This window comes from Halichondria panicea, chromosome 5 (genome assembly GCF_963675165.1).
Source record: "Halichondria panicea chromosome 5, odHalPani1.1, whole genome shotgun sequence".
Lineage (NCBI taxonomy): Eukaryota > Metazoa > Porifera > Demospongiae > Suberitida > Halichondriidae > Halichondria > Halichondria panicea.
This window is the reverse complement of record NC_087381.1, coordinates 5,646,404-5,669,960: the sequence shown is the minus strand read 5'-3', so window position 1 is coordinate 5,669,960 and position 23,557 is coordinate 5,646,404. Positions and strand designations below refer to the sequence as shown.

The 23,557-nt window shown below is 40.2% G+C and overlaps 3 protein-coding genes and 1 pseudogene across 4 annotated transcripts; 2 read left to right on the top strand and 2 right to left on the bottom strand.

The window, feature by feature from the left end:
• Window positions 1–428: 428 nt before the first annotated feature.
• Window positions 429–3,389, bottom strand: LOC135335939 (E3 ubiquitin-protein ligase TRIM71-like). Its single transcript, XM_064531661.1, has 2 exons — window positions 3,237–3,389; window positions 429–2,876 (listed from the first exon to the last, which is right to left on the bottom strand). Exon 2 carries the CDS (start codon window positions 2,772–2,774, stop codon window positions 558–560), a length of 2,217 nt encoding a protein of 738 aa, XP_064387731.1. The 5' UTR covers window positions 2,775–2,876; window positions 3,237–3,389; the 3' UTR covers window positions 429–557.
• A 52-nt stretch (window positions 3,390–3,441) lies between these two features.
• LOC135335874 (uncharacterized) lies at window positions 3,442–23,454 on the top strand. 2 transcript variants are annotated; one of them, XM_064531503.1, is made up of 28 exons: window positions 3,442–3,547; window positions 3,903–4,035; window positions 4,219–4,343; window positions 13,824–13,923; window positions 14,589–14,889; window positions 15,578–15,851; window positions 16,597–16,775; window positions 17,114–17,264; window positions 17,385–18,191; window positions 18,300–18,416; window positions 18,480–18,574; window positions 18,691–18,903; window positions 18,956–19,024; window positions 19,078–19,210; window positions 19,624–19,758; window positions 19,822–19,894; window positions 19,950–20,055; window positions 20,118–20,173; window positions 20,239–20,386; window positions 20,448–20,554; window positions 20,621–20,732; window positions 21,386–21,539; window positions 21,752–21,818; window positions 21,910–21,985; window positions 22,104–22,204; window positions 22,278–22,446; window positions 22,503–22,580; window positions 22,949–23,454. In XM_064531503.1, exons 1-28 carry the CDS (start codon window positions 3,490–3,492, stop codon window positions 23,090–23,092), a joined length of 4,281 nt encoding a protein of 1,426 aa, XP_064387573.1. In that variant the 5' UTR covers window positions 3,442–3,489; the 3' UTR covers window positions 23,093–23,454. The 2 variants fall into 2 exon arrangements, with proteins under 2 accessions (XP_064387573.1, XP_064387574.1); XM_064531504.1 differs by lacking the exons at window positions 3,442–3,547; window positions 3,903–4,035; window positions 4,219–4,343 and adding exons at window positions 11,268–11,387; window positions 12,607–12,739; window positions 13,002–13,126.
• LOC135336325 (CTD small phosphatase-like protein 2-B) lies at window positions 5,088–7,567 on the top strand. Its single transcript, XM_064532086.1, is given in 7 exon segments — window positions 5,088–5,092; window positions 5,374–5,485; window positions 5,913–6,062; window positions 6,360–6,516; window positions 6,519–6,565; window positions 6,820–6,942; window positions 7,161–7,567. Coding segments are annotated over 7 exon segments (708 nt in total). The 3' UTR covers window positions 7,275–7,567.
• LOC135336324 (E3 ubiquitin-protein ligase TRIM71-like) lies at window positions 8,285–11,149 on the bottom strand (annotated as a pseudogene).
• Window positions 23,455–23,557: the final 103 nt, after the last annotated feature.

The window sequence follows — 23,557 nt, the reverse complement described above, 5'->3', positions numbered from 1 at the left end:
ATATATAAAACCCATGCACCAATTCATTCCTATACCAACACAACTAATCTAATACTCTCCTAAATTGTTGTTGTATACCCATTATATAATAACGCTCATGCAGTTTTTAATTTTCGCGTTAACTGCTCTGCCCTATGCCTTATGAACATTTGCCACTACAAGTGAAATACTTCTTGTTTGTTGAATCTATAACTGAACAAGAAGATGCTCATATAATTATAGAACATTCACTCTGTGCATTAAGCTGCATCTCCACAGCGGTAAAACAGATGCGATAACGTTTTATCGTAATGACCTTAACCTTAACTGCTGTCAGTATAATTATGGATTCATTGTGTTGCTCTCGGTTGTAAATCCATTGAAGCTCAATCCTCAGAATGTAGGAAAACTATACTGAAACTAATTTTGCAGACAATAATTATGCACTGTCCATTTAATTTAATTATGGGGATAATTGAACAATGTGCACCATGAAATTTTATAATTATACATACGTATAATTATATATACGCACAATAATAACAGTATTCTAGAATAAATTATAATAGTAAATATTGTTAGTACTTCATAACACGTCTGTTGTTGTAATCGCACACAAAAACATCACCATCTTTGTCAGTACAAAGTCCGGAGACGTGCTTAAAGTTAGGTATAACATGAACTTGCTGGTGCTGGGCATTAAGAATAATCAATCGACTGTAGTTATATTTAGCGTTTGTGTTGTAGTGCTGACCGATAAAAGTAAAACCTTCATCGTCAATAGCGATCCCTGCTGGAGATTGGATAATTCCACTGCCGTACTGGGAAACAAAATTGCCTTCTGGAGTGAACACTTTGATCAAGTGGGAGCTATAATCAGCAACATGTAGATTCCCGCCATTGTCAAATGCTAATCCCCATGGGTTAACGAGATTGCTATTATTAGCAGCGTTGCCTTGAATGTGGTGAGAGAATTCACCATCAGATTGGAACACGGAAACTCGCCGATTACTCCATTCTGATACAAACACTCTTCCATTCTTGCCAATAGCGATTCCTCGAGGGTTGCTCAACTGTCCATTCCCAGAACCACTTGAACCAAACTTGGAAATGAACTTGCCGTCCAAAGTAAGTTTTTGTATTCGATGGTTAGATGCGTCAGCTACATACATGATGTTTCCTTTCAAGGCAATTCCAAATGGGGTGTAGAACTGACCGTCTGCAGATCTGTTACCTCCGGCTGTTCCTATGGTTCGAACGTTGAAACCATTTTGATCAAACACTGAGATGCAGTGATATCCAGTTACAGCAATGTACACATTGTTGTCATCATCGACGGCAACATCACCAGGGTTACTAGAAACTGAAAATGTACGAGAACTAGCAGACAATGAAGCGTAATTTCTCGGCTGTCGAACGTAAAGTGCAAATGGACTCTCCTCAATTTGCTCGTTGCTAATGGTGATGGATAGCTTGTGTTCACCAGCTGCGTTTGGTGTGAAGCTAATACCATAAGTACCATCCTTCTTGTCGACTACAACACCGGAGATCCCTGCTTCATTCGAACCCATCAGTGCTAGAGAAACTTTCACCGATTCACCGCCATGAGGAAAAGGTTTTCCATTTCCATTTTTTGCAGTGAGAAGCAACTTCCTCTCCTTCCCTACAGCAGCAGTTGGCTTCACTAGATCAATTGTACTTTGTCCTGGCATGCAACCACCACACACAGCTCCAAAAGTATCAATTTCATTTTCAAGTTGAGTGCTAAGGAGAGATACTGGCATTATATCTAGCTTGCAAGGATCAAGAGAGCATTTATCAAATGTATCAAGAAGTTGTTGAGCTCGAATTGTTATCGGTTGCTTGGCAGCTAGCATTTCTACGGCTGTGTACTCTTGCGTGACTGACTCTAACTTTGAACAAATTTCGGAAAGAGAATCTTCCATTTTCTTGAGCTCTTCACCCTGGAGAGTAAGCGCTGTCTCTTTGCCGAGTGCCACATCAGCGCTTTTGGCCAAGAGTGCATCTTTTCGAGCTTTTAGTTTACGCTGAAGGTGGTTGAAAATGTCATTGATTTTATGATCGACTTCCTTGTGTTTAGCTTGAACACCTTGCATGACCTTTTCCACTTGTGAAATGGAATTCTTCAACTTGTCCTTTGCAGCCTCGGTTTTCCCAAGGTAAGAACTAAGCTCGGATTTCTCCTTCTCTCGAACAGAATCCATTTCTTCGTAAGCATGTTCTTTGTGCTTTCCAACCACACAGCGAATGCAGAGCAGGTCGTTGCATGTGTTGCAGTAATAGTCGAGAGATTCTTTCGAGTGTACTGAGCAGGTAAGAGGCTTGTGAGCTACGCTCTTGAATATATTTTCCTTTCCACCTTCTTTAGTACAGCTAACTAACTCGTGGTTTTTAGTCTTCCTCCATGAGCGATGATGGTCAGCACATTTCTCACAGAGAAACTCGCAGCAGCTACAACAAAAGAAGGCAGCTTGCCCCTTCACACAGTGATCGCAAAAAACAGATTTGTCACCTTTGATCAAGCCTTCAAATTCAGCAACCTCTGCTTCGTAAGTCTTCCTATGATCTTTTGATAGTGACTCTATACCACGACTAGACAGAGAGGAGGATTCATTGCACGTGGGGCAGGCTAGGCTCGATTTGGAAGGTCCTTCGTCGAGTCTCTTTTCCAAGCATTTTTTGCAGAATGAGTGTAGGCAATTGAGCATGCGTGGATCTTGGTACAGCTCTGAGCATATGCCACAGGTTGCAGAGGAGTTGGTATTAGAGGCCATATATTGAGTTAGTGAGGGCAGATAACACTTTCTTGAAATGTTTCTGGTTTTATGGTTTAACAGTTTGATTGTTATAGTGGGGTGATTTGCCTTGGGGAGTTCCTGTATATAAAATCAGGTATACACATCAGTACATATCTACTGACTCTACTGCAATCCATTTAAGGATTTGCTCGGAGTGTCTACATAATTATGCATTCATTCAATGGGCTGGAAAATTATTGTCCAGTCATTGTAATAATAATGTACGGGTATTTATTGTCTTAATTATTGTACAGTCATTGATAAAGACTGCAATGTATATTGTTCAGATAACCACACTGGTGTATACAGTATGTAAACAAAAGACAGTATAGTAAGTCTACTGTCTTAGTCTTTGTAAATAAATAGTGTGTATTTGTAAATATCCATTGTGAATTGCTTATCGATGCCTAGGGCATAAGGTATTTACTATATACTTACTTATTCTTCACGAGTTCCTGACCTTGACCAGAGATAGAGTAATAGATTTCTTTACTTTATCTCTGCCTTGACCGATGTGAGTTTGAGTTATGAGAAGAAAAGGCGATACTGAGCATGCATGCGCGCGCATAATGTCGCCACAATGAAACAACCTGGTAAAGGGTCGACTTTTCACTTTTAGGGGTGTGTCACCGTAAAGGCCCCACCTCAAAATCCTGAACATTCACAGAAAACTGATGTTGGTTTACATGATATGAAGTTATACAGCCTGTTATGCGTCGCTCTTCTCCTGGGGATCGTCCAAGGAGAGGGTGAGACTTCACAGTGTACTGTGTCTGTGTTATGACAGAGAGGTTTAATGATAGTCTGATATTATATACACTATCACCTGTAGTTGGCCATAGTATAGTAAGCTAGATACGTACTTAAGAGAGGGTTGTTTGCTTTATATCACCTACTGCACAGTGCCCTGGCTCATACACATTCAGATACATGTATAAGATTGGTGAGGTGATTGATTTTTAATGCACAATTTTACTTCTCATTCCACAGAACAGCTTACAACTATAATATCGCAATGCCCCCACACACCACACACCACACACTACACACCACACACACACCACACACACACCACACACACACCACACACATACATAATTATAGCCCTGAGCCATTTTATTCGTCACTACGAGCCTCTCACCTACGACAGCGAGTCGTTGCTATGGAACCATCACAGAGTGAGACGCAGTATGCTGGGGGAGAGGTCTCTAGAACTACAGTTCACTGCCTTTGGAAGGTGAGTGGAAATTGTGTGTACTGTAACATGCATCCAACACTTGATAGCTCCATTCACAGTAATACTATTATTGCAGACAGCGCTAGACTATCCCATAATTATACTGCAGACAAGTATCGTTAGTCTTTGTCAGCACTTGCATACATTTCATACTAACCTACTGAATGTTACGATTCTCTTCAGGGACTTCAACCTGCTGTTGAAACCTGAGACCCGTTTCTTTCACAAGAACTTCACCCTAACCATTGACGGACAGAAATCAAGCAGTCAATTGGCCAAAATCCATCTGTACAGTGGCGTTGATCAAAGTAAGTGTAGAGACATAAGGGTTCAGAGTTCAGGGGATCAGCTATCAATGGGTTAACGGAACTCTTGAAATAGCATAATATTATAATACTTTTTGTTTGGGTATTTAAGTTTCTGTTGGAGGTAGTGAACATGCCCTCTACCAACAACGTGTGCTGGGAGGGAGGGGTGTGCCCTCACTGATCAGTTGGTACTAACCACCTTGATAACCACCTCTCAGGCATAATAAAGAGGCAAATTTGTGACCACTATGTTAATTGAATTGAGATTGCATTGATGATTGAAAATAGCCACACCCCTTTATGAAAGTCTGGGTACATCACTTACCATGCACTAGCTAGTACCTGCTTTCAGTCTACATGTAATAGCGTTAGCTTGCAAAAGAGAATAGCCTGACAACAAACCACGATTGACCTAAGTAACTGATTGACTTTCAGCGTAGAACTAGTACACTGTACACTGTATACATGTAGACCAATCGGAGGTGTAATGTCTTATTGGCTACTTGCCTTCAAGCACTGTACGTCTGCTTTGCCATTTCTAAAGTCGTCGTGTCTCAGTAGAAGACTTTGAGAATGTGTTTGTTTTTCTACCGTTTGATAGTTTGTTTGGCTCAGCTATTGCTGACAATCCAAATGTGTTGTGTTGACAAACACACTCTGCAATATCAGACACTCGTGTATCTCGTCCTCTTTCCTTTGGTTTGAGCATTACTATGACTGACGTATGTTTGTGTGGCATACATTATGTCGTATTATAGTGTCTTGTAAAGGTGGTGGGTATTGTTAGGAATAATGAATCATGTGTACAAATTAGCGATGCTGAAAGTCCCCGTATACGTACATGTACTTCTGTTTCAGTAGAAGCCAACACTGTTACAGTATAGCACTGTATCAGTGTTGGCTTTCTTTTCCCGACTAGGAATTGATGCAGTTTTTTGCTTAGGCAATTTAATTGTCTTCTATTAAAACATGCTTCTTGTACAATGTGATTTATAATGTGATTTCTATTTCCTCTCCCTCTTGTGTACAGCTATGCGTTCATCAAGCACCTCCCCTCTCTACCGGAGGTGATACTGAGTCGCCCTCCTGCCCTCCCCAACAAGACCAGGAGAGCTCTTGAATACACACTAGCACTGGACCTGGTGAGTGGCATGTACAATAACTATCTGTTCAGAGTCAGAGTGTGTTTCCCCATATATAAGTATCATATCATGTATACTCTGTTCCCACACTGGTCAAGTTAGGTACTAACAACATAATAGACAAATATGACCACGTCCTAGGCCTGGTTTACTGCGTCAAGTGTTTGTGTTGGGAGTGAAAATTAGCCATCAAAACTTCTGTGCACATGCAGCACTGCATTCAGAGTGTGTGTGTTATCCCTATGCCAGTTATATTTGATTTGCTGCAGTCTCTACTGGTTTTGTATGGTAGGGTACACTTAGAACTTAGGTTCCAATTATATATACTGTACAAGTGTTCGATGGTTTTAACGAATTTTTCACATTCGTTCTTTGATGGTTTCTATACACTTAACACACACACCCACTCACCCACACACACACACAGGATGAGACGTTAGTTCACTGCAGTCTCACACATTTGGACAACCCTGACTTCACATTCAACATTGACTTCAGTGGCACCAACTACACTGTCTCCGTTAGACTGAGGCCGTTCTCTAGAGAGTTCCTTGAGAGAGTATCACAGAAGTTTGAGGTAACTGGCCCTGAACTAGCTAGCATTGATATTAATTGTATTTTAATCGATGTATTAAACTGTCCTCCCTGCAATTAAATTGACTCCTAGTGCTGTGCAAGTGTAGTGGTAGTAATACTACTTATGGGGGGTACATAATTATACAATAATATTGAATTATAAATGCACATAATTTTCTTGAAGTACAAGACAGGTAGAGATCATCAAAGTTACAACTGTACAATGAAACGCAAGCAATGTGTGATTACAATGCGTATTGTATCAGGTAAAGATCACTAACCCCCGCCCACCACACAGGTCATCCTTTTCACAGCCTCCACTAAAGAGTACGCAGATAAGCTGATGAATCTACTGGACCCTCATCGCAAGCTGGTACAACACCGATTGTTTCGTGAACACTGTGTTTGTGTAGGGGGCCTGTTTATCAAAGAGCTCGGTATTCTCGGACATGATCTCTCAAAGTCATTATAGTGGACAATTCACCGCAAGCCTTTGGTTATCAGGTAATGCAGTAATGTATTGATTGTGTGTTGTGTACTACTGGTGTATAGCATTTTGTTCTCAAGGCTAAGTAGTCCAATGTTGTAAGGGTGGTATTTTCTGAGCCCTGAGCTTACAAACATCCTATTACAACATGGTGTGAAATTATTTGTGTAAAGTTATCTGTGATTTAATTGACAGTGTAAACAGTGCTGCCACGTGTGTGTATATAGTGTTCAATCCTCAGTAATGCACCGTGTGTGTTTCTCTACTACAGATGTCTAATGGTGTCCCTATCTCTAGTTGGTTTGTGGAGGATACTGACTCTGAGCTCATGCAAATGGTGCCCTTCTTGGAGTCACTCCTAGACAAGGGTGCATGGTGCAAGCTTTGCAGCACTGTAGGTTGTGTGTAACCATGTGTGCAGTAGCTATATCCATTCAATACTGAAGTAGAATAAAGACTTATGGGGCAAAACCAACAGTAATTTCAGACACTATAAGTTTGTATAGTCGTATAGAGTGGTGTGACTATACAGTGCCCCGTGTTCCACTGCGTAGCTCATTACAAGATGCATTTGCTTATTTCGTATCCCTCAAACACACACACTATTCACAGGATGATGATGTTCGGCCTTATATTCGAGACAAGTATCGCGTTCACGAACTGTTACCACAAGACTCTCAAACTTGCCAAACTAACGATAGCTCTGAGCTACCAAGAGAACATTAACAACCTCCCCCTTCTGCCCCTGTTATTAGTCAATCTAATTGCTCTTTATTACCCACCCACCCTATAATTATATGGTATGTGTTATTCTTATGTATGTGTTGCAATGAGTATGTTTTGTACTGAACCCAATCCATTCAAGCTCTCTTCTCTTTCTGTTGCACTGGAGTTATTTTGGTTTTGTTTTCCTACTTCTCTCACTAAATATTTTATGTTACTCTCTTTACTTTGTTGATGTGTATCACAGGTATAGTGCATCATTGAACAATGGAAATGGTTATTATAATTATTATGAAAAGTAAAGTGCATGGATTATGTTCATTTTTGATAAGGCAGCTAGCTGTATTTGTATGTTGACGATCTCTTTGCTTGGTTATAAGCAATATTTAGGCCAAGTTGAATGGATTGATTTCGTGGGACCGCTGCTTGGTGACTACTATAACCTGCATGGTCTCAAGGGTACGTGACTGGAGTCTACTGTAGGCAATATTAATGTTTTCGGAGTTATACTGTAATTTATAGTATCTATGCTGTAATTGTCCATCTAGCGTGTATGTTGCAAACGTCCGATTTCAACTGTTTTTGTAGCCCTTCGAATAACCTTTGATATAATAATTATACGTATACTGCATTAGCGGGTAATTTTCATTGTTTTCATTTGAAAGTCTGCATGCATGACCACTAATTAATGTCTGACCACGAATATTTTACCCACAAATGAAGCAACCTTGCTTACCTTACCTGCAGTGCAATTTCCAACCACGAAAATATTACCTATGATATTTTTACCCCCGAAAATTACCTGCTATACCGTTATGGTAATAATCAGCATCTTATACAAATTTTGTTTACACGTGCAATATAATGGTATAATTAATCTGTTCTAATAAAGGCTATAATTATAGTATACCAAACACAATTATGCTGTTTGCTAGTACTTCATGACACGTTTGTTGCTGTGATCGCACACAAAAACATTACCATCTTTGTCGTTACAAACTCCAAAGACAAAATTAAAGTTCTGTATAATTATTATGGACTTGCTGGTGCTGGGCATTGAGAATAATCAATCGACTGCTCGTGCTGTTATGTTCACCGATAAATGTAAAACCTTCATCGTCAATAGCGATTCCTGCTGGATATTGGATAATCCCACTGCCATACTGGGAGACAAAATTGCCTTCTGGAGTGAACACTTTGATCAAGTGGGAGCTATAGTCAGCAACATGTAGATTCCCCTCATTATCAAATGCTAGTCCCCATGGGTTAACGAGAGTGCTATTGTCAGCAGCATTGCCTTGAATGTGGTGAGAGAATTCACCATCAGATTGGAACACGGAAACCCGCCGATTATTCTGTTCTGATACAAACACTCTTCCATTCTTGTCAATAGCAATTCCTCGAGGGTTGCTCAACTGTCCATTCCCAGAACCATTTGAACCAAACTTGGAAATGAACTTGCCGTCCAAAGTAAGTTTTTGTATTCGATGGTTAGATGTGTCAGCTACATACATGATGTTTCCTTTCAAGGCAATTCCGTATGGGTGGTAGAACTGACTGTCTGCAGATCCGGTGCTTCCGGCTGTTCCTATGGTTCGAATGTTGGAACCATTTTGATCAAACACTGAGATACAATGATATCCATATACAGCAATGTACATATTGTTGTCATCATCGACGGCAACATCACCAGGGTTACTAGAAATTGAAAACGCATGAGAACATGCGGACAATGAAGCGTAATTTCTTGGCTGTCGAACGTAAAACGCAAACGGACTCTCCTCAATTTGCTCGTTGCTAATGGTGATGGATAGCTTGTGTTCACCAGCTGCGTTTGGTGTGAAGCTAATACCATAAGTACCATCCTTCTTGTCAACTACAACACCGGAGATCCCTGCTTCATTTGAACCCATCAGGGCTAGAGAAACTTTCACCGGCTCACCCACAAGAATATAAGGTTTTCCATTATCATCTCTTGCAGTGAAAAGTAACTTTCTCTCCCTCCCTACAGCAGCAGTTGGCTTCCCTAGATCAATTGTACTTCGTCTTGGCATGCAGCCACCACTCACTCCTCCAAAAGCATCGATTTCGTTTTCAAGTTGAGTGCTAGAGAGAGATACTGGCATTGTATCTAGCTTGCAAGGATCAAGAGAGCATTTATCAAATGTATCGAGAAGTTGTTGAGCTCTAATCGTTATTGGTTGTTTGGCAGAAAGTATTTCTACGGCCGTGTACTCTTGCGTGACCGACTCTAACTTTGAGCAAATTTCAGAAAGTGAGTTTTCCATTTTCTTGAGTTCTTCGCCCTGCAGAGTAAGCGCTGTCTCCTTGCCGAGTGCCACATCAGCGCTTTTGGCCAAGAGTGCATCTTTTCGAGCTTTTAGTTTATGCTGAAGGTGGTTGAAAATGTCATTGATTTTGTGATCGACTTCCTTGTGATTTGCTTGAACACCTTGCATAACTTTTTCTACTCGTGAAATGGAGTTCTTCAACTTGTCCTTTGCAGCCTCGGTTTTCCCAAGGCAAGAAATAAGCTCGGATTTCTCCTTCTCTCGAACAGAATCCATTTCTTTGTAAGCATGTTCCTTATGCTTTCCAACCACACAGCGAATACAGAGCAGGTCGTTGCATGTGTTGCAGTAATAGTCGAGAGATTCCTTCGAGTGCACTGAGCAGGTAAGAGGCTTGTGAGCTACGCTCTTGAATATATTTTCCTTTCCACCTTCTTTAGTGCAACTAACTAACTCGTGGGTTTTAGTCTTTCTTGAGGAGCGATGATGGTCGGCACAATTTTCACAAAGAAATTCACAGCAGCTACAACAAAAGAAGGCAGCAGGTCCGCGCTTCACACAGTCATCGCAAGAAACAGATTTGTCACCTTTGATCAAGCCTTCAAATTCAGCCACCTCTGCTTCATAAGATCTTTTGATAATGACTCTATACCACGACTAGACAGAGAGGAAGATTCATTGCACGTGGGGCAGGCTAGGCTCGATTTGGAAGGTCCTTCGTCGAGTCTCTTTTCCAAGCATTTTTTGCAGAATGAGTGTAGGCAATTGAGCATGCGTGGATCTTGGTACAGCTCTGAGCATATACCACAAGTTGCAGAGGAGTTGGTATTGGAGGCCATAATTATATTGAGTTAGTGAGGGCAGATAACACTTTCTTGGAATGTTTCTGGTTTTATGGTTTAACAGTTTGATTGTTATAGTGGGGTGATTTGCTTCGGGGGAGTTCCCTGTATAAAAACAGGTATACACATCAGTGCAGTACACATTCACATTCAATCCATTTAAGGATTTGCTCAGAGTGTCTACATAATTAATTAAATGGGCTGGAAAGTTATTGCCAGTACACTGAATCAGATTCGTTGTTAATTTATAGAGTGTGTAATGATCGTATAGCGGGTATTATTTCGAGGGTATAAAGCGCGGAAAGACCGTTACTGCATTACTAGAATGTTTTGCGAGTATCAAACATTATGCGAACTTTGCTAGGGTTGATACAAAACCTAATTATAGTATACATGCATATATGTATACTGGTAAAGATCCTTGTCATATCGCAATAGTTAGATCAAGGAAAGGGTCAATTTTTCTGCTCATTCGCAAACCGGATTTTTCACCAGCAAAATATTCTAAAGGATTTCGTAGATTTAGGACCAGCAGCCTTAACTTTGGCGCATGCATGCATGCATGCGATATTGGGTATAAAATTAGATGTACCTGCTATAGGTATAACAAGTCTACATTGTGTTATGGATTGCTTAGGCCCTACAGGCATATACACTCTTCTATCATATCTATACATGCACTAAGTAATATACAGCTTACTTTGACTTTGATGTGACAGACAAGAGTCTCTGAGTCGCTGTATAAATGGACGGCACTGAGCATGCGCATTGAAAACTGTATAAATGGACGGCACTGAGCATGCGCATTGAAAATTAATTTTGTCATAATTATAATTATAGACTCCACTTTTAGAGGTGTGTCAATCTAGAGCTAGCTAGCTAGCTATACTAAGAGATCGGATAGACTAAGAGTCTAGTCATCTACATGAAGTTATACAGCCTGTTATGCGTCGCTCTTCTCCTGGGGATCGTCCGAGGAGAAGGTGAGACTTCACAATGTACTGTGTCTGTGTCAGAGATATAGAACAATGGTTGACATTGGTATACACTCTCACCTATATATAGTGAAGTAGGTCACCGAACTCTGTTAGGCATCAAGTAAAAGTGCGTGTAATGCACCAACAATTACACACACTAACAGATGGCCATGAAAAAACTGCGAAATAGTGCAAAACGTATGCCGGTATGGTTTTCCGTTTTAAATTTGCCAAACTAGATCTACATAATATATATGCACAGCTAGAGCTAGCTGACACAAGATAGAGTGCAGTATACAGGGTACGTGGAGCAATTCCACAAGGATCAGGCAATCAGGGAACCAGTTTACCTGCAAAGCAGTTTATAAAGTGCTGAATCAGCAATGAGCCCTACCCACTCCTAGCAGCTAGGGTGGGTGGGGCTCATTGCTGATTCAGCACTTTACAATGGTCAAAGGATATCGCTTTGCAAGGTTTTTTGTTTATGGGAATTGCCCCATGGCACCCTGGCCCTGTACTGCTTGCACTCTATATATCTAGATTGAACTCAGCTTGAGTTTTCGCTCGGTAGTATTTCCATGGCCATCTAAAGATGGCTACAAAGCCGCTGTGTCCAAGCAGGCTGGAGTGTTATCAATACGCAAATCGATTTTGTGTGCAATTATAGTTTAGATTTTTTTCGTGCACTTTTATTTGGCACAATTTGATGCCTGACAGAGTTCGGTGAGTTTCTCTAGCTGGCCATATGCAGCAGCTGAAGACCAACTGCAGGCATGCATGGAAGCACATTGATACACAGTGCTAGTACCTCAATAATAATAATAATTATAACACACTTAGTTAGCCAACGTGTTTTACGGATGATGCAATAATGCTCTCTCGGTTGAGTAATGCACTCGCTATATACGCTCGAGCATTCAGTACTGCATCCTCCTCGTGCACACATTAAAACACTTATTGCTAGCTAAGAATAATCATTACTTGATATTACATGATCTGCTGCCTGGGGGAAAATAGAGCCCGCCCCTGCCATGAATGCATGGACAAGGGACTCAACTGCGAGGCCGAAGCCTTGTTCATCCTGGGAATGATTGGAAATTGTTTCATCAACTATAATCATAATTATTATACTTCGCATTCTATAATTTACAGTAAGCATAGTTACTATATCACAATGCCCCCACACACCACACACCACACACACACGCCTCCCATACACATATAGCCCTGAGCAATTTTATTCGTCACTACGAGCCTCTCACCTACGATAGCGAGTCGTTGCTATGGAACCATCACAGAGTGAGACGCAGTATGGTGGGGGATAAGTCTCTAGAACTACAGTTCACTGCCTTTGGAAAGTGAGCAGAAATTGTGTGTACAATAATTATTGCTTCCAATTTACAATAAAATGCTCCATTCACAATACAAAATACATGCATGGATATATCTGTTTATATTATAAGCTAAGGAACTTGTTGATATAAAGCAATAATACGCCAGTAATGGCAGTATGATTAGCAATAACATTACAAATAACCTCTACTATTATTGAAGACAAGGCTATAATATATTTATGTCAGCACTTAACACATAGTTACCGAATGTTACGATTCTCTTTAGGGACTTCAACCTGCTGTTGAAACCTGAGACCCGTTTCTTTCACAAGAACTTCACCCTAACCATTGACGGACAGAAATCAAGCAGTCAATTGGCCAAAATCCATCTGTACAGTGGTGTTGATCAAAGTCAGTGTATATAGAGTATAAGGGTTAATGTTCAGGGGATCAGCTATCGATCTGAATAGCTTAAACAAATGAAAGCACCTACTGATGCCTCAGTGGACTATTTAGCTACTCAATTGTACACACTCAGTATACAATTGTTCACTCCAATAATAATTATGATTGACCATGATTATTGCATGCTAAAAACGATGCCCAAAGTTCATAATTATAAGTATGGCTGCTGAACAGTGCATCTTTGAAGATTAATTAAGCCACTTTGTCCAGAGTGTTAATATTTTTCTCGTGGAAAAGTGGTGAAATCATTTGGGTTACAGTTATTATAAAGTCGTAGCGAGTCTGACAGTGTTGCTTAAAGTTATATCGGGTGAATGCAGTGTTATTCGAATGCGAATAACACTGCACAAGCTTGATTGCGTTTCTAACTTTGCATTGCAAAGTATGCGGGCAACTCTTTGCATGTGATTGCAATTGCAAACCTGATATTCGGAATTAATGTGCTGTAATTTGGTAATCTGCATGTCTGGGCAGAATTAGGTTATTGTACCAAAACAAATACATACTATATTATATATACGGTGCAAATCTTTGCTTTTTTTGAGGAACAACAGCAGAACATTCAACGCAAAAATTTACACCTGCAAACATTTTCCGCTATGTACATAAATATAAGCTGTATTTATTATACATGTCAATGCAGATGACCCTTCTGTTCGTGTGCATGGCAACCTGGCTCATGAGGTGTTTGACGGAACGATTATTGCCGATGAGGAGATGTACCATATTGAACCCTCGCGCAGGTAAGGAAGAGGGTGGGGCACTACGTTAGCTTATGCAATCATGACATTGTGTTGAAAGCTCTAATTGTTCATTACACTAGAGGCTTGCCCTCTATGTATAATATGTTTTGTGTAGTTGTAAATAGCAGAAAGTTGAACGTACATTGTATGCGTAAAACAAGAGTTCATATGCGCATCTCCAATAGACTGCACACAAAAGGCATTCCTCCAGACCTACGTCACAGATACTCGTGCTAAAGCTGTTGTAACTGCAACTAGCAGGAAAGGCAATGAATAAAATTAGTACTACCATTATTCATGCATTGCCTTTCCTACTTGGCAGTTGTAAATGAATACATTTAGGGATAATCATCACTATGTTATTCCTTGCAAATTTGATTTCACATAGGGCCTTCATTAGAACTTTTCAGGTCATGTATAAAAATTAGCTAGCGGGTATTATTTCGAGAGCATAATTATGTTCACGATTTTCGCTGATTAAGTATTTACCACGAACCATTTATACTCACGAATTTAATATCGCATGCATGCATGCATGCTGCAAAAAGGCTACTATTTCGTGAAAATTAAATTCCCGAAAACTTTCTAGCGGTCATTCCTCGAAAGTTTATATAATTATCTGCTTTACGGTAAATGCAATTAACACACATTCATATTTCTCGCAGATATCTTCGAGATGCAAGTCACCACAGTGTCATTTATCGGCACTCAGATCTCGACTTATCCACTGTTTCCAGGGCAACCTGTGGCTCCTCCCATGAAGCCTTACGTAGGGAGCTTCTACAATTGCAAGACTCTGTCATCCGTAGTGCTGAGTCAGCAAGACTTCAAAAACGCCAGACAACAGGGTTCGATTCCACTCTGGTTAGATGTTGGCTGTATGCGATTGCTGATTACAAATTTGTGACTGCTTTGGAAGCAGCTGGAGACAATCCACTGAGCGTGATGTCAACTATTATATTGACGGTGAGGGGTGTGTGATGAGTGAGGATGTGTGTGGTGTATGTGTGTGTGTGGGGGGGGGGTATAATTGTACTCTAGGTAGTATAGCAGTACACTTAAATAATATCTACACATACTTAAACATCCAACCAAGAGACCTGCCTTTGCTGCAGTTCAATCCTTAGTAATACTTTTTGGCCGGATTAATTCGTGGATTTGCAAAATAATACTAGATATACTTCGTTCTTGAGTTATGTTATATAATTGTCTCTGGAGTGTTGCTACTTCCTTAGTAGCTAGCTCTGCGCTATATAGAATGCTAGCTATTGGTAGCTGCAAGAGTGAGAATAAGAGAAGGCTCTGCTCTACTGCATGGTGCAGCAGCCATTGATTGCAATCATGCATGGTCCAATTGGAATCATTTCCCACTTTTTGAGTTAATTCCCTGCACGCAGCAAAAATATGATTATGGCTAAATGCAAAAAACACTGTATACTTGTGTCGTCTAACACATTTTTAACAAAGTGGTCCCAATCAATTTCTTTTCCCACAGGGTCATTCAGAAAATTGTTCATCAATATCACACATATTAGCAATAGCTATAGTAGATGTAGCTTTGACACATCCACCGAGGCATCAGCATCCGTGACGTGGTGCTTTCATTATGATAATAAATTACCATACTTAACTGTAACCCCTCCTCCACTTGCAGGGAAGCAGAATATTTGAGGGTACCGACTTTGACGATGACGGGTTGGCTGACGGCATTCATTTTGGTATTCTTGGTATGGAGGTCGAGAACTCTCCTCCTGCTAGTGGCACTTTCTACGATAACCAGTTTATTAGCGTACTGGAATTTCTCACCGAGCACTCGACAGCTGATTGGTCGCAGTACTGTCTGAGTTATCGGTTCACTAGTCGTGATTTTGACAATGGTGTTGTAGGATTAGCGTACGTGGCACCACAACCTGGAGTCAATGCGGCAGGTGTGTGTGGGTGTGTGTGTGTGTGGAGATGTGGAGTGTGGGTGTGTGTGGGTGGGTGTGTGGTACACTGGTGTTCGAAATACTAATGAATACTAACGAAATACTAATGAACGGCTATTGTAGACGATTTCTTTAATTCTCACAACGGGTATAATTGGTTTGGAAAGTCTATCCTGTCATGTACATGTAATCGTCTTGTCTCTATAGAGTCTAGCTATGCTGCCATTAGTTTATCCTGCGTAAATTAGATCCCACGTTTGTATAACTGCATGTATATAAACACTCCTTTGCGACCTCCATTTCCTACAGTAAATGCACACGAAGGACCCTAACTTTTATCCCACTATCATTCTTGAGCATTAATTTTATCTCTAAATTTGTATTTCGCTAGTTTATAAATCGTAGTAGCATTCTAGAACTTCTGTCCTACAGATGCCAACCATATACGTATATACATCAGCACTCCCCTGCTTCAAGTTTTAGAAACGCCCGATACATTGTTAGGGGAGCATTCTGTTTGAGTGAACAGTGGACACAATTCCACCCACCCAAATGGATACTTGCATGACGCATTGTACGTATATATACCCTCAAACACACACACACACACACACACACACACACACACACACACACACACACACACACACACACACACACACATACCCCCACGAACACTTCTCTCACACACACACACTCTCTCCTCCTCCCCCACACATGCATATAATACACATATATTGTTCAGGTGGCATCTGTGAGAACATTCAGACCTTCCCTGGAGATGCGAACCAGACCTTCTCTGGAGGTGTGAACCGGACCCTCAATGCGGGGATTGTGAGCATCTTAAACTACAACACTCGCATCCCTTCTGCCATAGCCGCGTTCACCTTTGCACACGAGGCAGGACACAACTTCGGCTCAACAGTGCGTTACTATAATTATGTACAGTGTATAACATACATGTGCGTGTATATATAATTATATACCATGACTGTGCTTTTCAATGGCCTGCTATAATCATATACATACGTATAATTTTATATACCGTGTAATTTTTGCTGCATGAGCAGTCAAAATTCTATAGAGATGGACCCATCCTCTACAATACACATACATGCATGCGCACACATACCCCTCACACAGCATGACCCCCACCCAATATTACCTCTACCCCCACACATTATATGACCCCCCACCCAATATTACCTCCACCCCCCACACAGCATGACCCCAACCCAATATTTACCTCCACCCTCACACAGCATGACCCCCCTGTGGATCCCCCTGAGGCTGGCGGTGTGTACCTAATGGACGCGTTCCCCTTAGATGGTAGTCAGCCCAACAACGATCAGTTCTCTCCACGCAGCCGAGCCGAGATGTTGGGAGTTATTCGTGATCGTGGGCAGAGCTCAAGTGAGTGGGGAGGGCAGTGGCCATGGAAGCATTAGTTTCCTTATTTGGAGGATATTTTGCTAGCGGTCTTTTATATATAGCGTCCGTAATTTAGTCCCTTGCATGTACTCATGCACACAGGTGACGGTTGCTTATTAGCAGACAGTCTGTGTGGCAACAATCTCCTGGATGAGGAGGAGGGAGAACAATGTGATTGTGGTCCCCTAGTGAATAGTGACGGTATCTGTACCGACAACCCGTGTTGTAATGGCACTTCTTGTCTACTGACTACGAGTATGAACTTTGATTGCATCAGTCCTTCCTTTCAAGTCTCTGAATATTATGTTGAGATATCTGAATCCGTTTTATTTGGACATTTGTTGATTATCGTGATGGCCACTGATGTGGATACCGAAAACCTCACATATGACATTACTAGTGGAAATGAGCAAAATAAGTTTTCACTTGAGCCTAACACTGGTCAACTATTAGTCACTTCATATCTAGACTTTGAGGACACTCAGACTTACACACTGACAGTTAGAGCTACCGATAAAGTCACCCCTCCAGCTTTTGCAAGCATTACGGTGAACGTGCTTAATGAAAATGACAATGCTCCAATGTTTTCCATGGCTGCTTATTCCACGACTATACCCGAGAATACTCCACTCAACATTACTGTGCTATGTGTCGGTGCTGTAGACAGAGACAATGACTTGTTGATTGCTTACGTTCTGGCTGAAACTGATGTGTTTAGAGTTGACAATTCGGGTGCAATATTTACACAGGAGAGGCTGGACTTTGAGAATGCATCCTCACACTCGTTCATGGTCATAGCAACAGACAATGGCAATCCGCAACTTTCAACAATAGCTCCTGTGACAATATTTGTAGCTGCAAGAAACGACACCACTATTGACCTGGGTACTGTTGGTTCTTCATGTCCAGGTAATGTTGCATTCAGAATTATAGTTGTGGTTTTTGTAAGCTCTTTGGGCTGAGCGAAGCGAGTGGTTATATTCATTTGTTAATCGAACTTTTTTTGCTTTATTATAGGCGTGATGGTTTGTGAAGCTGAACAGGATTCTGTCTGGTGGCTTTTCTTCCCTGTCACTGTGGCTGGCTTTTCCTATTCCCGGCAATGCCCACAAAATGGAACTGGAACAACTTCAGGTATATAATTATGTCATTATTGAGATTGTGCATGTGATGTGCATGTATATTATTATTATACAGGTACTGCAACTCGTTTCTGTACACTTAAAGGAATGTGGGAAGCAGTGAATACTGATAACTGTGCTAGGGAAGAAATCAGTATATTGAATAACACGGTAAGACTTTTGCAGTTTAATACGTATTGTCATGAACGGTAATAATATTAGATGACAGTGCATGTATTCGTGTGAAGTAATACAATCTTTCACCAGCTATAGTTTTCCCCGTTCAGGCAAATGATATATTTCTTAGAAATGCCTCTCAGAATGAAGTTGATGATCTTCTTACTTCTCTTGCGGAGGCTACTAATGTCAATGCAACAGGAGACTCCACCATATTCCCTCAAGACCTCAGCACTACTAATTTGATTGTCAAGTCAAGTGTGAATTACCTAATTCAAAACATAGAGTCTGCTGGTCCCATGTCCTCTCTCAATTTTAGTGAAGTAAGACAGTAAAATATTTCCCTTTTGCTTTATTGCTTTTATTTGTATATAGGGAGTTCTGAACATTCTCAGCAATGTTCTTGATGAGAGGAATACAGAAGGATGGGAAAGATTGCAAGAGGTATAATAATGGCAAAGGTATTGAATTATGTTAATAATATACAATCTTGTCAGGGTTCTTCTGCTGAGAGTCAGCAATTGCTGTTGAATGCAGAGTTATATGGTCAGTATGTGTCATTGGCACTAAGAAGTGAAGCTGTGGATACAGGCGACATGACTGAAATCACACTTGTGAGACAGAATATCGGTATGCGTACTTCAACAGACGTATTATAGCTAATAATTATTATTTTGTTCTATGCATGGCGCGCCGCGGTACCCAGGTTATAGTAGTTTGTCTGCGTACTTGTCTGTGATGTTTTTATTCGAGTCTGCTCATGCACCTGAATTGTTTGCTGGATGCCACAGTAGTGCCTTTGGAGCTCATGACATCGTGTTCATAATTATGAAGGTTTAAAAAGACAAAAGTCGGTTGTGAAAATGCCGTTATCCAGCCTTGCCCCGGATATGGGGTGATGTGCTCGGAACAGACAATTTTGATTAATTATGACTTGCATGTAATCTATACATGTACTTTAAAAGTATACCCCGACTAATACTGAGAGTTTAGTGCTCTAGTATTTATAATTATTTGTATTTACCGTCCATGCATGCATGCAGTGCTATCTGCAATGAAAGTTGACCCCACTAATTTGGAAGACATTACATTTCCTGAAGTTATTAAAGTCAGTGAAGAAACAGGCTCAGCTCAAACTGTGATACCAGCTGCTCTCTTTGCGGAGAGAGGCGCCCGAGGTATTTCATATAATATACACATCAGTGGTAAACAAAATTATCCTTATCGGTTTCAATTTTCAGAAGGGAATGTTTCAGCAGTTAACATTCTATTCTCCAACTTGGAGGGTTTTCTTCCAAAAACCAATCTTGAAATGTACAGTACTCTTAGTCATGTTCTGCTCAGTCTCATTGTATATGCTTATACACAGGAACACGACCAGACCGGTCTCACAGGTTATTTCTAGTCAAGTCTTCTCCGATGTGAAGTTAAATAACTTTCAGACAAAGGCAACCTTCAATTTCACTACCCAAAAGGCAATAAATAATTATAACAGTTGAACTTACGAGCGTCACTAATCCATATATATTACGTGCAGTTTTCTGAAAGTGAAGTTGCAGAAAATGCCACATGTGTATTTTGGAGTGTTTCTAGGTGAGCTATCATTAATTTTGCCTAATCGTTGTTCAATCAAAATGTCACAATTACTTTATTGTTAGTGATGCGGCCAACAGCAGGTGGTCCATGGAAGGTGTGACTACAGTCAGTGTGGATGAAGACAAGCAAATGAGAGTATATAATATTGTCTGTGAGAGCAGTCATTTCACAGCATTTGCTGTTCTAATGGATGTCACTGGAGCACTGAATGTGAGCCTCGTGCAGTACGTTACTTGGATGAATAATTATAATACGTTTGGTCCTTTTGTAGGACACAACTCCAGAGATCAGGTTTGCTCTATCGTTGTTGACTTATGTCGGTTGTTCCATCTCCATCTTTTTTCTTCTGTTAACTATCATCTATTTCCTGGCATTGAGGTAATCATCGAAAAACTATAAATAGCTTTGTATACACGTACAACGTTTTATGCTGTTGATGTTTAGAAAAGAACTGCTGACCAGAGTTCATAACTTCATCCATCTCAACCTGTCTATTTCTTTGCTCCTTGGTTACGTGGCGTTCTTGTCAGGAATACAGACTGCTGTGGCCAACAAGGTGTTACTTGAGTCGTGTACTTATAGTGTTTATAGTATCGTATAGCTGGTGCAGTTTATGCCTTTCACCTTTCACAGACAATGGCATGCCAAAGTTGAAGTTTTGTTCTCGAATCAGTGACCATTATAATTATGACTGTATTGTATGTCATTATGGTATCACAAAAGAAGATCGCAAATACGTACCGTATATAATTATATAAGCACACAATTTTCGAGGGGTTTAATTTTTGCTGTTTTCATGGATTAGCAATCCTACACATGAAATTAATTTCACGATTATCTGCTATAAAGTGCAAAGATTAAAGGTGTGGCTTCTGGTAAGCAGTCAATCCACGAAATTTATTGGACGAAATGCTTTTAGAGGCCATTCCACGAAATTTAAGCGTCTCAAAAATTTCACGTTATGACATTACAGTGTCATATTTACTGCTTACTTGATAGAAAAATCAATATTTTGTCACTCGAAAAACGAATAATTATGAAGTATGATCCGCGACTTTGCATTTTACTCAACGCGTATGCATATACTTTTGTTTTTACAATATTAACTATGATCTATCGTAATAATTATTTTACTTACGGTTATAATCACATTCATAGGTGCGCCACATAATTATAGTATGATCTCCATTAATTTGCCATCACTTTCAGATAGCGTGTGCGTTTGTGGCTGCTCTCCTTCACTACTTGTTCACTGCTGTGTTCTTTTGGATGCTCTGTGAAGGAATCATGCTCTATCTCATGTTGGTGGTTGTCTTCAGCCAAATATCCAAGAAATGGTGGATATTCTTTATTATTGGATGGGGTAAATTCTATTTTGTATAATTATGCGATGTATATACTAGGTATAATTATGGGCCCTTGACCACTATTAATACCGAGACATTAAAGTGCTTGTTGCCTTTTGACCTCTGAGATCAAGGGAAGCAGAGTGCCCCTTAGACCCATGCATTCCACTGCCCATTCTACTGCATGTTCAGTGAGCATTATGTCGAATGCATTGGATTTGTTTTGCAGGTGTTCCAGTGATACCGGTGGCTATATCTGCTGGACTTATTCATGACCAGTATGGCACAGAAGAGTAGTAAGTTTTCGATTCACCTCTCCAAATTCTTATTAGAATGTGTATAATTATACTGACAACATTATTTTATTGTCCCTTATGTACAATGCAGTTGTTGGATTGCTGTTGGTGCCGGTGATAAAGGAGCCGTATGGGCATTTGTTGCACCGATGCTACTAGTTGTTCTGGTGAGATCTCTTTAGCTTGCAACCATTTGGATTGAATTAGGACATTTTGCAGTTGTTATAGGGTCCGGTCTATCAGTTACCTTGACTAACATTTTCTTTATGACGATTACCTGTACAGGTAAACGTATTCTTTCTCTTGGCTGCTTTGTGCAGTGTCTATAAACAAAAAAAATTAACCATGCAACAAAGAGGAAAAAAGGAATCTTTACAGTTATTCTCGTGAGTGCTCACTATACTATTCAGTAAATGCAACGTGTGTTGATCCCAATGCATGTGTGCGTAAATTATGCAGACAACTCTTCAAGGCCACTATAATTCTTCTTCCACTACTCGGGCTGACTTGGGTGTTTGGTCTACTCTCAGTCAACAGCAACACTATTGTGTTTGCATGGTTGTTCACTATCTTTAACTCACTGCAAGGCCTGTTCGTATTTTTCTTCCATGTGCTCCGGAGTGAAAAGGTGTGTTGTATATCGTTATTTTAGCATTAATTTTTATGTATCTTCTAAATTTTTAGGTTACAAATTTTCTAAAGCGGTGCCGAAGCAAGACTGACAGTGGTGCATCTACTTCTACCTCAGGAAAAAACAATCTGGTATGCAGATTGTAGTATCTTCAATTATAATTATATAGACAGTGCATGCATGCATGTGTGAAGGCCCCTACAATGTACTACGACAAGCACCTATACATAATTACCTCAAAACGTAGTAGTTTTGATTTTAAAGCTTCATTGTCGAATAAAAGGGAGCAAAAGCTAAGAAGCTAAGAAGCTTGAACCTGCACATTGGCCTAGATGTACACGTGGCTTTGACGTGAGGCTGTAGACTACACTAAATCACAAATTAACGCCGAGGGTTTACACTAGTATGTGCCCCTTCCATTGTAATTCAAGTTAGACTGTCTGTTTATATAGTATGGTCTCAGAGTCGTGACAATATCTATAATTATTATTATATGCAGAGCAAGAATCCAACGACTATTGTTCATCTCAAGCCAAGAGACTCTAAATTCAGCAAACATGATCGTAGTACCATGCAAAATGAATCCATTAAAGTCGACGAGACTGCATTGGAAACGGGCTCACCAAAGTCGTGGATTGCTTGAAAATGAGGAAAAGTGGCAAAAAAGTATAACCCATAATTAGGTAAAAGAACTTTCACACTCACAGGAAAGCCTTGTGATGCCCAGGTTCTAGCATAGATACTAACTGTTTTATTGTCTAGTGCCACTATATCCTTAGTCTAAATAGCGGTATGACTATATATATATTATATAGAAGCACGTATATATAGGCTGTTGTTATGAGTGGCAAGTTTTTATATGGTGCATATAATTATAGCTATTATACTGTCTGAATGCATAGAGCTACAGTATAGAAAACTAGATTATAAAGTCACTTGTTTTGTTCAGATCGTTTTATAGTGCTTATAATTATGCAGACATTATTACTATAATTATAGTGTTAATTCTTGTCGTGAAGGGCAGCTGTCTACGTAAATATATAAAACCCATGAACACAACTAATCTAATACTCTCCTAAATTGTTGTTGTATACCCATTATATAATAA